The sequence below is a fragment of the Triticum urartu genome, chromosome 2A, assembly GCF_056163025.1.
Source record: "Triticum urartu cultivar PI428250 chromosome 2A, HENAU_Tu73, whole genome shotgun sequence".
Lineage (NCBI taxonomy): Eukaryota > Viridiplantae > Streptophyta > Magnoliopsida > Poales > Poaceae > Triticum > Triticum urartu.
In genome coordinates this window covers 582,541,929-582,556,424 of record NC_141874.1, presented here as the reverse complement: position 1 = coordinate 582,556,424, position 14,496 = coordinate 582,541,929, and the positions used below count along the sequence as shown (strand labels likewise).

The 14,496-nt window shown below is 46.0% G+C and overlaps 1 protein-coding gene across 1 annotated transcript; it reads right to left on the bottom strand.

Moving 5' to 3' along the window:
• Positions 1 to 9,785: 9,785 nt before the first annotated feature.
• LOC125538875 (magnesium transporter MRS2-C) lies at positions 9,786 to 14,004 on the bottom strand. Its single transcript, XM_048702185.2, has 5 exons — positions 13,364 to 14,004; positions 12,467 to 12,595; positions 12,029 to 12,367; positions 11,877 to 11,924; positions 9,786 to 10,158 (listed from the first exon to the last, which is right to left on the bottom strand). Exons 1-5 carry the CDS (start codon positions 13,898 to 13,900, stop codon positions 9,925 to 9,927), a joined length of 1,287 nt encoding a protein of 428 aa, XP_048558142.1. The 5' UTR covers positions 13,901 to 14,004; the 3' UTR covers positions 9,786 to 9,924.
• Between the last annotated feature and the right edge of the window lie 492 nt (positions 14,005 to 14,496).

Genomic DNA, 14,496 nt, shown 5'->3' with positions numbered 1-14,496 from the left:
GATTGAATCATCGTGAGATTTACAACTGTAAGAGTGGTGACGTGGCATCATTAGCAGAGGTTACTGTAGCTTGATTATCCGGGCGTCACAATTCTCCTCCACTACAAGAAATCTCGTCCCGAGATTTAAGGGGGGGGGGAGTTCTGGTTACGATATTCTAACGGATCTTCTCGAAGAAGTTAATCCCTTTCGTTGATGTCTTCAATTCTTTATTCCAATGCATCATGATAAACTTGTCATCATTTCTTCAGGAACTCTATCGTACTTATGAAAGGTTAAGGGGCAGCTCAGCTATGTCAGAATGCTTTTGAGGGAAACAATCTGGGGTTATCCCATGAATGAGTATAAGATTATCTCTCGAGTTAAACATATAAAATACATCGAGAGTAAGGTACGAAGGTACAATAAGATGTTCCAAGCGGATAGATAGTTGCCGAAGTCTGAACCAGAGTGAGAAAAGGGGTTCAGAGCAGCGATAGTAAGTATTGCGTCTGAAACTAGAATAGAGCACTAGAAAGGTGACCCGTGAATTACTTACGAAATCAATCGCAAGGAATAACTTTGGCAACAGAGGGTACAGGAGAGTCAGGTTTCGATCCTGGGACCTGTGGGTTATGGGCCCACCATGTGGGGTAAAAGTAGGAAGAGCGGTAACATCTTGCACAGTCATGATAGCAAGGCATGTCAGAGAGTAGCATGTCGGTTATGTCGGCAACAATGCCGGTACCAAGGGCGAGGGACGAAGAGAACCATTTTCCTGCTCGTTGAACGAGGCGGACCATTAGGCGAAATTCTCATCCATCGGTGGCTACCGGAATGCTATCAACAAAAGCAACAGAGTCTTACTGACACGGTTGTACACCAAGGTGTTTTACATAAGCAGAAGAATACTACTGCTTATATAATATAGATTACAAGAAGGGTTAAGCAAACCAATGGAAAGGAAAGGTGATTACCAGGTTTAATTACAACAATGGGGAGGAAAATGTGTATACACACATATTTCAGGGGTATATCCTTCCCAAGGACAAGGAGAGCATGATATCCATGACAGGATATCATGTATAAAACTCCTTAGGTAGGGGAGAGAAATTTCATGACATTACCCATACAACGGTGTTTGGATAATTTGAGCAAGAAACATTTAGCATTGGGCTTCAAATGTTCCTGTTGAAAATCAGAGTATCACAGACATGCTTCGAGATAGCATTGACATGGTCTTCAAGCAAAGGTCAGACTTGGATATACAAAGGATTCATCATCATTAACCCAAGGAGAGGATGAGGGGGGTGGCTGATGGAATCAGCGGCAATTTATCGAGATTAACAAAGATGGATCTCCACAATTATGTGATCAAGGAGATAACATTTGTCAGATCAAATGGTATAATGATGTGTGCTCGAGGAAAACATACACAATTAAACATTGCTTGAAAGGTGCACCCGAATATGGGCTGGGTTGCACGACCAACGTCGGAATGGTGATTCAATAATCAATAGTCTAAGAATGAACGGATGACCATTAACTTCAAAGCAAGAGGGTTGCTAGAAGGGCAGAATCCAAACAGCACCGCTCACTTGTTGGTACCCCGGTTGGAATCAACACGAGGACCCAAGAAAGAATGGTGATGGTGGGAAGTATCACCATACCAAGAATTCTTAAGAGGTGGTGAAATTCCCACGACATCCTTGACATAAAAGATGGTAATATTCCAAGGTAAAGAAGAACAATTGCTGGATAGCAAGGGTCTCAAGGTATATCACAAAGCATGAACAAGTTTGTGTTGGAGGGAAGGCAATAAGTGGCCGATGATAACACAACTCATCGAGGGCAAGGATGGTATTTCTCTTCATGAATCCGGTTGATATCCTGGAAGAGCTCATAATGCCGATGATGATCACGACACAATTGTCGAGATATTTCATGAAGATGTAATTGAATGGCAATGACATCAAGTCAAAGGAATGATGAAGCGAAAGGTTATTGGAACCACGAGTACGACACAAACTCGAAAATCAAGCTTGTTGTTCAAGGCGAAATGATATGACGAGAAAAATCGACGTAAGCTTAGCTCATCATCAAAAATTGTGCTCCGAGAAGAAGGACCAGGTAGCACAGTTAAAATCATCAAGACAATGATATAGCCAAACAGGCTAGGAATGGTGTGATTGGGTACAAACTCGTACTTAAAGAAGATTACTAAGAGTTGTTGAACCGTAGTGCGGACTTGGCTCAGTTATCGGTGTCTTTGAGTGTTTAATAACTCAGAGCCCATGAAAAATTGTAATCAGTGAGAATGTAGTACTTGATGAAGAACTCATAAGAAGTTATGCAGTTCCAAGATAATCTCGAGATACCAGGGGGGGTAATACTCGAAGACGGATCAAAGTAGAGGTTGGACCGGGGTATTGATCCACAGAAGACAAGTGCTTACACTTGCATCGAAAATGGTATTTAAAGGAGAACATGGTCGGAACCACGATTGTAAAAGGGCAGACCCCAGATATAAGATGAACTTATATCAAGGGAATAATTAGTTTTAAAAGAATCTTCAATGAGAAGATGTACATCGTGTCCATGGGCATGAACATAAAGTTCAAGGTCGACTACCACTTCTCCAATGTATAACCTTTCATTAACTTCTCACTATCGAGGAAGTTGTAGTGTTGAAATTTTATCTGGCAAAATACCAGGAGTGTATGACTCGTGAAAACTTTTGGGTTCACACGGTTTAGAGAAGGCATATGTTCAACCCATCAGGTTATCGTGGAAATATATACCACAAGCTTCAATAGTAGATATCACCAGCTGGAAAGCAGAGCATGGTTGGCCAAATCAGAGAATAGGATTTACCAACGACATTATGTATCAGGGAAAGAACTACCAAAGTGATTGAATATGAGGGACGTTGTCGGGTAAAATCTAACAAGGGATCCGATGGTTCTCAAAGGATCTGCTGTAAGCATCGGTACTCAACAGAGGAAGAAACAATGCAAAGGCATTGGATTCTAGATACAACTAACTAATCAAAGCTTAATGCAAAGAAATTTTATGATTTCCAAATCAAGGGATCAGAAGCAATCGTTCTGATTGAAAATGAATAAGTTCAATAGACTTAGAAGCACAACCGATCAAGGCATTGATTGGTTAAGAACCAGCTCATGTTTAAAATGACGTCTGAGCCGGGAAGATAATTTAAAAGGATCAACTGATGATTGCGTGCTTTCACACACATGTTGAATCGATAGGATCAAAATGATGGTGTCAAAGGATACTAATGAATATTGCTACACATATGGAAAGCATCCATATTGCAAGCAGACAAGTATTTGCCGAGCAATAGTTTGAGGAGGATACTCGGAAGATCGGGTAGTATTTCCAAGTATTTTGAAAAGCATATGAACAACTGGGGATAAGCGAATACTCGATAAGTGCGAGAATTATCCATAGGGGTATTCAGGTGACAAAGAACAGCAAGGCAATAAGCTCAAAGGATTACCGAAACAACGACGAGTATTTTGGGGTATCTTGTAATAACAAGACCAACTGGGGATGAATGTAAGAATAACAACTGCAAGTAGTTATCTATAAGGGTTGACGGTGGAAGGGGAATTGCAAACGCGATGAACACAAGTTCTCGGGTTAACAGCGGTGAGTATCTTCAGGGTCTTCACGTGCAGCAGACGATCATCAGTAATAAGGGGCTCTCCGGGTGAAAGTGATAACGAGATCCTAATGTTAGATTTAGCAAAATTCATTTAACCCGAATAGAAGAGAGTTCAGAGTCCCAGAGTAAGGATCGAGGAGTAAAAGATCCTATTACCACCCAGATGGCGACGTGGGCCCGTAAGGCACACATCCATGTTAGTAAAAGTTTTTGTAATGTCTAGACTCGACTTCGGCCAAGGAGTGTGGAAGGGGGATTCCTACAGGCAGTCGGCTCTGATACCAACTTGTGACGCCCCCGATTTAATCGTACACTAATCATACACGCAAACGTGTACGATCAAGATCAGGGACTCACGGGAAGAAATCACAACACAACTCTACAAATAAAATAAGTCATACAAGCATCATATTACAAGCCAGGGGCCACGAGGGCTCGAATACAAGAGCTCGATCATAGACGAGTCAGCGGAAGCAACAATATCTGAGTACAGACATAAGTTAAACAAGTTTGCCTTAAGAAGGCTAGCACAAACTGGGATACAGATCGAAAGAGGCGCAGGCCTCCTGCCTGGGATCCTCCTAACTACTCCTGGTCATCGTCAGCGGGCATCACGTAGTAGTAGGCACCTCCGGTGTAGTAGGAGTCGTCGTCGAAGATGGCGTCTGGCTCCTGGGCTCCAACATCTAGTTGCGACAACCAGGTAGAAGGGATAGGGGGAAAAGAGGGAGAAAGCAACCGTGAGTACTCATCCAAAGTACTCGCAAGCAAGGAGCTATACTACATATGTATGCATTGGTATCAACTGGAATAAGGCTATTATATGTGGACTGAACTGCAGAAAGCCGGAATAAGAGGGGGATAGCTAGTCCTTTCGAAGACTACGCTTCTGGTAACCTCCATCTTGCAGCATGTAGAAGAGAGTAGACGGAAGTCCTCCAAGTAGCATCGCATAGCATAACCCTAACCGATGATCCTCCCCTCGTCGCCCTGTGAGAGAGCGATCACCGGTGGTATCTGGCACTTGGAAGGGTGTGTTTTATTAAGTATCCGGTTCTAGTTGTCATAAGGTCAAGGTACAACTCCAAGTCGTCCTGTTACCGAAGATCACGGCTATTTGAATAGATTAACTTCCCTGCAGGGGTGCACCACATAACCCAACACGCTCGATCCCATTTGGCCGGACACACTTTTCGGGGTCATGCCCGGCCGCGGAAGATCAACACGTCGCAGCCCTACCTAGGCACAACAGAGAGGCCAGCACGCCGGTCTAAACCTAAGCGCACAGGGGTCTGGGCCCATCGCCCATAGCACACCTGCACGTTGCGTACGCGGCCGAAGAGCAGACCTAGCAACCTCCATTTCAAAGGAAGTCATGTTACGCGGTCCAACCCGGCGCGCGCCGCTCAGTCGCTGGCGTCACGAAGTGCTTCGGCTGATACCACGACGTCGAGTGCCCATAACTGTCCCCGCGTAGATGGTTAGTGCGTATAGGCCAGTAGCCAAACTCAGATCAAATACCAAGATCTCGTTAAGCGTGTTAAGTATCCGCGAACGCCGAACAAGGCCAGGCCCACCTCTCTCCTAGGTGGTCGCAACCTGCCCTGTCGCTCCGCCTCAAAGTAACAATCGAGGGCCGTCGGGAACCCAGGCCCACCTCTACCGGGATGGAGCCACCTGCCCCTTCAGCCCCCATCTCCGAACAGTATCACAAGTAATGGAACATGTATAAAGTGTATAGTATATGCCCGTGATCACCTCCCGAAGTGATCACGGCCTAGTAGTATAGCATGGCAGGCGGACAAGAGTGTAGGGCCACTGATGGAACACTAGCATCCTATACTAAGCAGTAGGATAGCAGGTAATGGTAATAACAGTAGTAGCAAGGACGGGCTATGCATCAGGATAGGAATAACGGAAAGTAGTAACATGCTACACTACTCTAATGCAAGCAGTATAGAGAAGAGTAGGCGATATCTGGTGATCAAAGGGGGGGCTTGCCTGGTTTACTATGGGTTGAGTAGATTTGTTTTGTCCTGTGATGATGTAATGCTATATTCATGATGTTTGAGTAGATTTGTTTTGTCCTATGGGTTGATTGATGATCGTGACTGGTTTGAGTTGTATGTTTTATTTTGGTGTTGTCCTATGATGCCCTTCGTGTCGTGCAAACGTGTGGGATTACCGCTGTAGGGTGTAGCAATACATTCTTGATTCGCTTCTAGTGGGTGGCGTGAGTGACGGAAACACATACCTGAGTAAAGGGGTTGTTGCGTCTGGGAGTAAAGAGGATTTGTTACTTAATACTATGGTTGAGTTTTACCTTAATGATCTTTGGTAGTTGAGGATGCTAGCTAGAGTTCCAATCATTAGTAACATATGATCCAAGTACGACAAGTATGTTAGCTCATGCCTCTCCCTCATATAAAATTACAATAATGATTATCGGTCTAGTTATCAATTACCTAGGGACAAATCCTTCTCTTATGTTACAAAAAGTTTTCTACTAAATAACTAACTTTTATTATCTTGTAAATTACTCGTAGTTTTATTTCTGCTAAGTACTTCTAGTTTTATCGGTGCAAACATATCCTATCACCTACAAAATAGTTTCATACTTATTATAGGTAAAGCGAACATTAAGTGTGTGTAGAGTTGTATCGATGGTCGATAGAACTTGAAGAGAATATAAATTCTACCTTTAGCTCCTCGTTGGGTTCGGCACTCTTATTTATTGAAAAAACTACAGTTGATCCCCTATACTTGTGGGTTATCGGGAACTCCATACGCAAGCATCCAGATTGTTGCGGTGCATTTCTGATATGAGGAGAAGCCAATCTTTCCAAGTGCATCCTCCTTGCACTCGAAATACTAATCGTATCTGACCACCCCCTCTCGAATACGGTTGAAAACATGCTTAGCCATACGAAAACGGCGCCGAAATTGGTGATGTTTGAAGAGAGGGTTGGGTGTCTAAAAGTAGTCATTCCAAAGAAGAAAATGACCGCTCTCTCGGTTGCGATTCAACGCCGCAGTGTGCCCCAGGATCGAGCCCCGGAACAACGGTTGTTGCCTACTAAGGTGGTCATGGACGACCAACACAACAACCACCATCTCCTCATCGTTGGATGAAGAATCATCCGAGTCGCAGAGGAAATTATGGAAAAAGAACTCGTCGGCAGAGTCCATGTTTACCTTGCGGGCAAACCGTCAAACAACTTGCGGGCGTCGTCGAAGAAACTGATCGGTGAAGAGACGCGCGCCTCCCCTGGACTAGTTAGCTGGCTAGACGACGTCCGGCGAGCATGGCGGTGTCAGACGAGTGTGGCGGCGTTGTCGAAGGAGCGGGTCGGGGAAGCGGGGGCGAGGTGGTGCTCGCGGCGATGTCGGGGGATGGGAGGAGCTGTGGTGGCCCGGCGACGAGGCGGTAGTGGCGACGACGTGGGAAGGTGGCATTCTACGGGGGATGTATGTGGGTGCGGACTGCTGGCGATGGCACCGAAACTGGGCGGCATTGGCGACGGGGTGGGGGCGGTCGGGGGCTTGATGTCGATGGGAGAAAGAGAATGACCTATATGCCACCGATTGGTGGGCCAGAGGGAGGAGTAGGTGGGCTTCGCGCGTCCGCCTTGTATCCGCGCAAACGCAAATGACGCCCAAATTTGGGTCAGAAATGGCTCGTTCGGCGGACGAAAAGCGGACGCGCGTTTGGGTCGGCATGTTGAGCCGATTTTTATATTTGTTTTAATCCAAACAGATATGTGCTGACGAAATGAATCGGCGTGTTGGAGTTGCTCCTATGTAGACACAAATCAATCATACATTGAGTAACCACGTTCCATTATTCGCTATCAGGAGATTGGAAACCAGCGCGTTCTGACCACCGGCCTGATCAACACGGAATCGGTATTTTTAGAGTGTACGATGATTAGGCCATGCGATCCGCTCCAATGAATTGACGCGACTTCACAAAACAGAAAAAGAGGGCGTTTGTAGAACAGACGATGACACCGTCGTACTTGTCCTCGTCACTGCCAACAGCAAGAACGTCAGCACCACCGGACCGGAAGCTTGGTCCCGAGCGGCTCGATTTGTGGCACATTTCGTTCTCGCATTTGCTGGATGCACGTTACATGTCATGTCATGTCATGTGCTGCTAACTAACGGTAGCGTACTGGTACCACTCACCTAGGTCACAGGTAGTAGCGTGTACCGCCGAAGAAGAAGACGCAACGCTGAATTGCTGATCGTTCCCTTCCCCTGCGGATCATGGCCTTACCACTAGGTCCCCGATGACCAGCGGGGGATTCGGTATAGCAGCTCACGTTCGTTTGTGCTTCGCGTTCCCGCTGGACTGGACACGTGTTAGCTGTAGGAAGTATGGTTACGAAAGTGACTTCGATTCGCCAGTTCAGGCTCAACTCCTCGCTTTACATTAGCGGACTTACAGGTCGGGCCAGGGCTCCACGCTTTTTCTTTCTGTGTGGGACGATGCCGGGGAACCGGTGAGTACTTTCTTGATAGAACAAGACAGGCCGGTTAATACTACCACTTGTACCTTTTTCTCTTCCGAAGGAGCAGTGCACACCTAACAGCATCTCGGGTTCGGCTCATGTGCAGGGTTCACCGCATGGATTAACGTGTAGAGCAAATAATAAAGTGAGACGTGTTCTGGTGGGACCAACTAATAAGGCCTTTTTTTCTAGGAGTTTTCTGATTCTCAATCTTCTTCGTTCTTCTTCTAGACTAGAGACCATGAATCTGATCGTGGCCAAGGCTGCGGCGGCGTGAGGCTGAGGTGATGGTGTGGGCAGCCAAGGCGGGGCCGCGGAGGAAGACGTCGCGAGGCTGAGGGGCACGTAGCCATTAGACTTCGGTCCAAAAAAAGCTTCGATTGGACCATGGTTCCTTACGTAATGGAGATGGCAGCACTCATGCGTTGAATTCACAGTCCTCGTGCATGGAGGTGAGTGAAGCGGCGGAGCGGCACGTCCTCTGTCTTGTCCGACTTCATGCGGCGCGGGGAGTTTCATTTGTGTGGCGGCCGGCGGCGGGGGGCGTCGTCGTCAATGGGATGACAGCTAGCTACTCTCTCGAGGAAGCACCCTAGTATTACAAACGTTGATTTCATAGGACGTAAAGCTTCATGGTCTCTACCCTTGATTAATGGTGGAGTAGAAGATTGAGAACCAGGAAACTGGTAGAATAAAAAGAGAGAAATAAAAATGTCTTTTCTGATGGTCCCACTGGGACATGTGTCACTTGATTATTGGCCCTGTATATTAATCCGTGTTGTGACCCCTGCACCCCAGCCAAACCCATCCAAAGGCTTCTTCCACGTGTATGTCGGGCGGACAGTCTCAACATGCCCACACACGAAAATGATTGCCCAGCTCTCCCATGCCCAATACAAATGTCCGGACAATCCGTACTCGCCCAACCAATCCATATGTGGGGAGAAATGGGTTGCCCGGAGTCTAGACTTATCTTAACCATGACACATGGACCCAACAGAAAAAAAATCATCCAATGGTGTGCCCTTTCCTATCCCTGTAGGACCTCCGCCATGGCGCCTCTCAACTTCATGCCCTATTTTCCAACAAGCCGCCAAGGAGTTGTGCACCGCCCGAGCCATGGAGGAGGTCTGCCACCTCAATCGTGAGGGAGCACGCCGCCACCGCCGAGGTGGAGGATACCTAGTGGAGGAGGCACACACCGCCCATCAAACCGCCCTAGCAATGGAGGAGGTGCTCGCCACCTGAGCCAGGCGGCCATGGTCAACACCATCGAGCAAGCCGAATCAGATGCCTCCGAGGAAGTCTCTTCAAAGGAAGCATCAATAGTAATAATGGAATAAATATCTGGGGGGTATATATCTGTGATGCCTTCATAGTATGATGGTTGAATTTTGAAGGGATGAGAATGCAATTGGAGGACACGAGGAAAGACGAAGGGTGTTCGTGAAAACAACCAGGCGTGTCACGCACAAATGTGGGATGATATATTAGATAAAACCTCTTGGAGATGCCAATGCTTATCAGACGGTCCAGACGTGTGAAGCTAACCCATTGAGACAGGAAGCTTCAAAATCGATATCAGATGCACACGCTACAGCCAATGCAGCTCCAACATTGTGTATATTCACTGGAACAAAGGAGAAAAAGTATGTACAATTGCACGCCAGCGAAGCTGGTAAAATAATGAACTGCCGAATGCTGCTTTCTGCAACATGCAGCAGAAGGTTGCAAGAATACATTTTACAAGGGGAAGAACCTTCTCTTCTTAAAGTACCACAGGAGGCAGGCGAATATGACCGCGCCACAAACACCCGTTATGATGAGCGTCCACTCAAAAGCGTGAGGCACTTTAAGCACAGCGACCCCCTCAAAGTTCATGCCGAAGACCCCAGAGACAACCCCGAAGATGGCTACCACAAACGTAGCGGTGGTCAGCAGCAGCTCGAACTGGATCAGTTGGTTCCGGACATTATCCTGCAATAACAGCATTCGTGAGAATCATCATGTAAGCATTTTTTCGGTCAAGATCATAAAAAATGGTAATCAAACACATGAAAGAACACCCTATTCTCTAGTGTTATTACTGAACCTAACTACAGTTTGATGTTCCCGGTATCCAAGATAGTCTTAAACGTCTTTAAAAAAAAGATAGTCTTAAACGTCTTTAAAAAAAAGATAGTCTTAAACCATGAACGCATCTACCATAGAGAAAAATATGACAGGCATTATGGATGTAATGTGTCAACCATCAGCCATCACCAGCCATTGTAACATGACAACCACATATCAACTTGCTCCGAAAGAAAGTTTTTCATTGGTTCCACATTTGTTATTACTGTCACCTAAGATAGCCCTTTCCCTTTATTCTATCCTTTTATCCCCTTCATGAAACAAAGTTGTTTTGTCCAAAGGTTACTCGCAGCATCAAATGACTGGTCAACTGAAACTAGTATCTCGTCAATGTTCTTAAAAAACTAGTATCTCATCAAGTCATCAGTGCACTTAAGAAACTAGAATCTCATCAGTGTTCTTAAGAAACTAGCATCTCATCAATGTTCTTAACTCTTAAGAAACTAGTATCTCATCACACCAGGCTATTAGTGAGTAGTGACCAAGGTTTTTGAGTCGCCGAGTCAAGCCAAGTCGCCGAGGCTGCGGCTAGTGGCTTGCTGGCTTGAGTCAGCGACTTGGCTTGATTAGTCGCCCCAAGTCGCCATGGCACAACAGTACATAGAGCAGCAGAGAACATAGATATACAGCAGCAGCAGAGCACATATACAGCAGAGAAAATATACTACATCTAAGCAGAGCACATATAGAGCCCACCCTGCGCTCTCTTTCATATACTACATCTAAGCAGGGCACATATAGAGCCCACCCTGCGCTCTCTTTCCTTCAGTCCTCCTCCTTCCCCAGTCCCCACATATACATCAGCAGCAAGCCACGCAAGCCAGCAAGCCAGCGAGTCGCGCGACTAATCGCACCAAGTCGCCGGCGAGCCACGCGAGTCGCGCGACTCGCTCCCTGAGTCAAGTCGCCTGCGCGAGCCAGCCACGCGGCGACGACTCGGCGATTAGTCGGCGACTCAAAAACAGAGGTAGTGACTATATCAGATCAGCTACTGCTTGTCCTAATTCAGGCACAAAAGAGTGGTCAAAGAAAAAAAATGTCTAAACAGATAAGTCTAATATATGATAAATAAATAAATAAAGCCACAGGAAGTATTTTCTAGTACCAGGCTATAATTAGTGTATTAACTTGTGTTACTTGTCAACCATTTATGGTTTATATTGAGTACTTACTATCTTGCCTGTATCATCCTGATGTTCCCACGAACAGTAAAATACAAGTTATTCAACCTTGCTTACTAATGTTTGTTTCTAAGTTAACTTATCATTTCCATTTGAGTGGGGGACAACAACTATTATGTCTGTCAAACTGAATCTCTTTGTGTGTTTTAATTACAAAATAAACAGTATTAACTATCCAGAAATGTGCCACCAAGAAGCTACATATCAATCTTGTAATAACACATGGTAACCGGCATATCATTTTCTCGCTTTGGTGTAAAACCAGGCAAAGTGAAACATGCTGATTTGAATGAGAAACAACTTCTTTTAACGTGATTCTTCATCTGAAAGTTGAGCAATAGGCATGTTCAAATGATACAGTATGAAATCAGGGGAATATACCAGCTGGATATTGATGAAATCCTCTGTGTCATCAATATACTCCTTCAGCTGGAAAAAAATAATGTAAATAGCAAAATTGTCAGCTAATGTATTTCTTAAAAGAGAAATCAATTGAACAATAGGCTAACTAAAAGACAGTTCATGCTTTATACCGAAGTTAATTTGCTGAGAGTGTAGTCAATAACCACAAAGTAAGCCTCCAGCAACATTTCCAGTTCTTCTATGTTATATTGACTGCTCTCTGAGCTCTTGAAGCTGCTGTGCCTGCTTCTAGCAAAACTAAATTGCTTCTCAAGCCGCCGGGGCGCAGGGGGCGACGAAACTGGTGAAACTGGAGCAGAGACGGATGCACCAAAGGCATTATTTCCAGCAACTCCTTGAAGGCCCTCCTCGTCCAATGATGATGCTTCCATCCTCATCTTCTTTTCCGTGAGGTACATTTCAGCCATATCACCATCGTCGTCCATCAATTGCTCTATCTCATCTCTGACCTTAATGGTGAAAATTGGACATTTCTTAAGACTGGAAACGGATACTGTTTGACAACCTAACTAATAAGAGCAGTAAAAACATAATGGAAGTCCATTTACCTTTTGGACCCTCCTAGTCAATGCAACCAGCTTGCTCTTTAGGCGTCGAGCACGCTCCAAGTCAAGGGTACTGATTTTGGCCGTTAACTCATCTAGCAGTGGATAAGCTTCAGCCTCCAGCTCAACAGCCTGATAAAATTTGCAAGCATTTTTAGTTCTCCAGTCAGATGCCAAATCATTATCCTTGAAACAGCTCAGAAAGTGGGAAACTCAAATTGATCATCACATGATTTGTCAGCTGATAACCAAATTTGTAATGTGTGGCTTCATTTTCATCGATAATTGGCGGTTATGGTCAATTCAATTTTCTGGAAACCAAACAGAGTAAAAGAAATTCAGACCAACAATGGTTGACACAGAACAATGCTACATTTGATAGAGTTGTCAATTTGTCATTAAGATAAGAGGCTGGGCATGATGAAAATTCAAATGGAGACACGCAACCTCATTTGACCATTGGTACGTGGCAAACTGAACTTCCTATGTGGTGGATAATCTACTCCATAGCTTATTTCACCATCAGATACTTTCCTGTCAGTAATAGAATATGATCAAGAGGAAATCTATTCTTTTCAGAATACAGTGTGGAACTGTGGATGTTAAGTACATCATACTAGGATATGACTGTTCAACTAATCACAGTGTAAGCAATGACACACTCCATATGGAATACTAGCCCAATGTAAGAATTCAAATTAACAATTGAGAACCATCATTAATTCAATCATCACATGCTCCCAAAGGACCGGAACTATCAAGCTCATCATGCACCAAAACTGTACGCCGGCTAATAGAGTACTCCATTAGTTGAGACAGGAGCACAAGTATTATATTCTACACCATCTAGTAAATTACTTAGTAGTAGAACGCAAAGGTCTGCAGAGCGCTGTGTGGAACCTGAGCGTCTAGGAAGGAGCAGGCGGCTTCGAGCGCGACCTCCAGAGCGATGAACTCGAAGGGCAGGTCGTCGGCGCGGTCCACGAGACGGCGTTGCAGCTCGTCGACGTACCTCCGCACGGCCTCCTCCGCAGCGGCTCCGCCATCAGCGTCGGGGTCGCGCAGGACGAGCGCCTCGTCAGCGGTGATGATGCACCGTATCCGCTCGAGGTTGCAGACGACGGCGCGCTCGCGGCCGAGGATGGCGGAGGGGTAGACGAAGAGCGGGTCGAGGAGGCGGAGGTCGCGCGCGGGCAGGTCGAGCCGCCGCATGAGCGCCGGCTTGGCGACCTCCACCGCCTCGGCCGCGCCCGTCGCCGCGTCCACCCGCACCCACGAGCGCCGCCCGCCGCCGCGCTTCTTCAGGCCGTGGACGTCGATCGTCACGCCACCCCCACCTCCGCCGCCGCCTGGCGCCGCGGGCTTGCCGCGGCGGTGGGGCCCGTTCGAGGCGGCGCGGGGAGGGAGGAGGAGCCGGTCCTTGAGGTCCTGGTCCATGGTGGCCGGGATCTGTGGTGGGGGCGGCGTGTCAGTGACGGGCTAGGTTGGTAAGCCGCGGAGGAGGTGGAGTGCTTGTGTGGAGAGGAAGGGGTCTCCACGGTGGGTGGGGGATCAATACGAGGGAAGAACATCACATGATTCTCGATGGTGGGCTCGGGTGGGCATGCACGTGACGTGGTACCTTCCCTGTCGTTGGATTCAGCAGATGTTTTTTTTAGCACGGTCATCGATTCTAGGGTTATTCTGCAGTTCATCGTCCAAAAATACAAAGGTAAACATGGTTCTATGCACACCTACGTGAACAATAAATTCAAAAAATATTAAAAAAATAAAAATTCTAAAATTTTGGGTATTAAATTTGGTCGGCCATTCTACTCAGGCATGAAGTTTCGTGAAGTATTAACACATGTTAAAAAATACAATTGGGGCCATACTATTCATCATATAATTTTTCAAATATAGCTTCAGTTTTATCATTTTTTCCCAGATTTTTGCGGACGTCATTTTTCATGAAACTTCGTGTGTGAGTTTATCGGTTGACTATGCATGTTAGAAGAAAAATATATTTTTGACTTTTTCTAATATTTTTAATT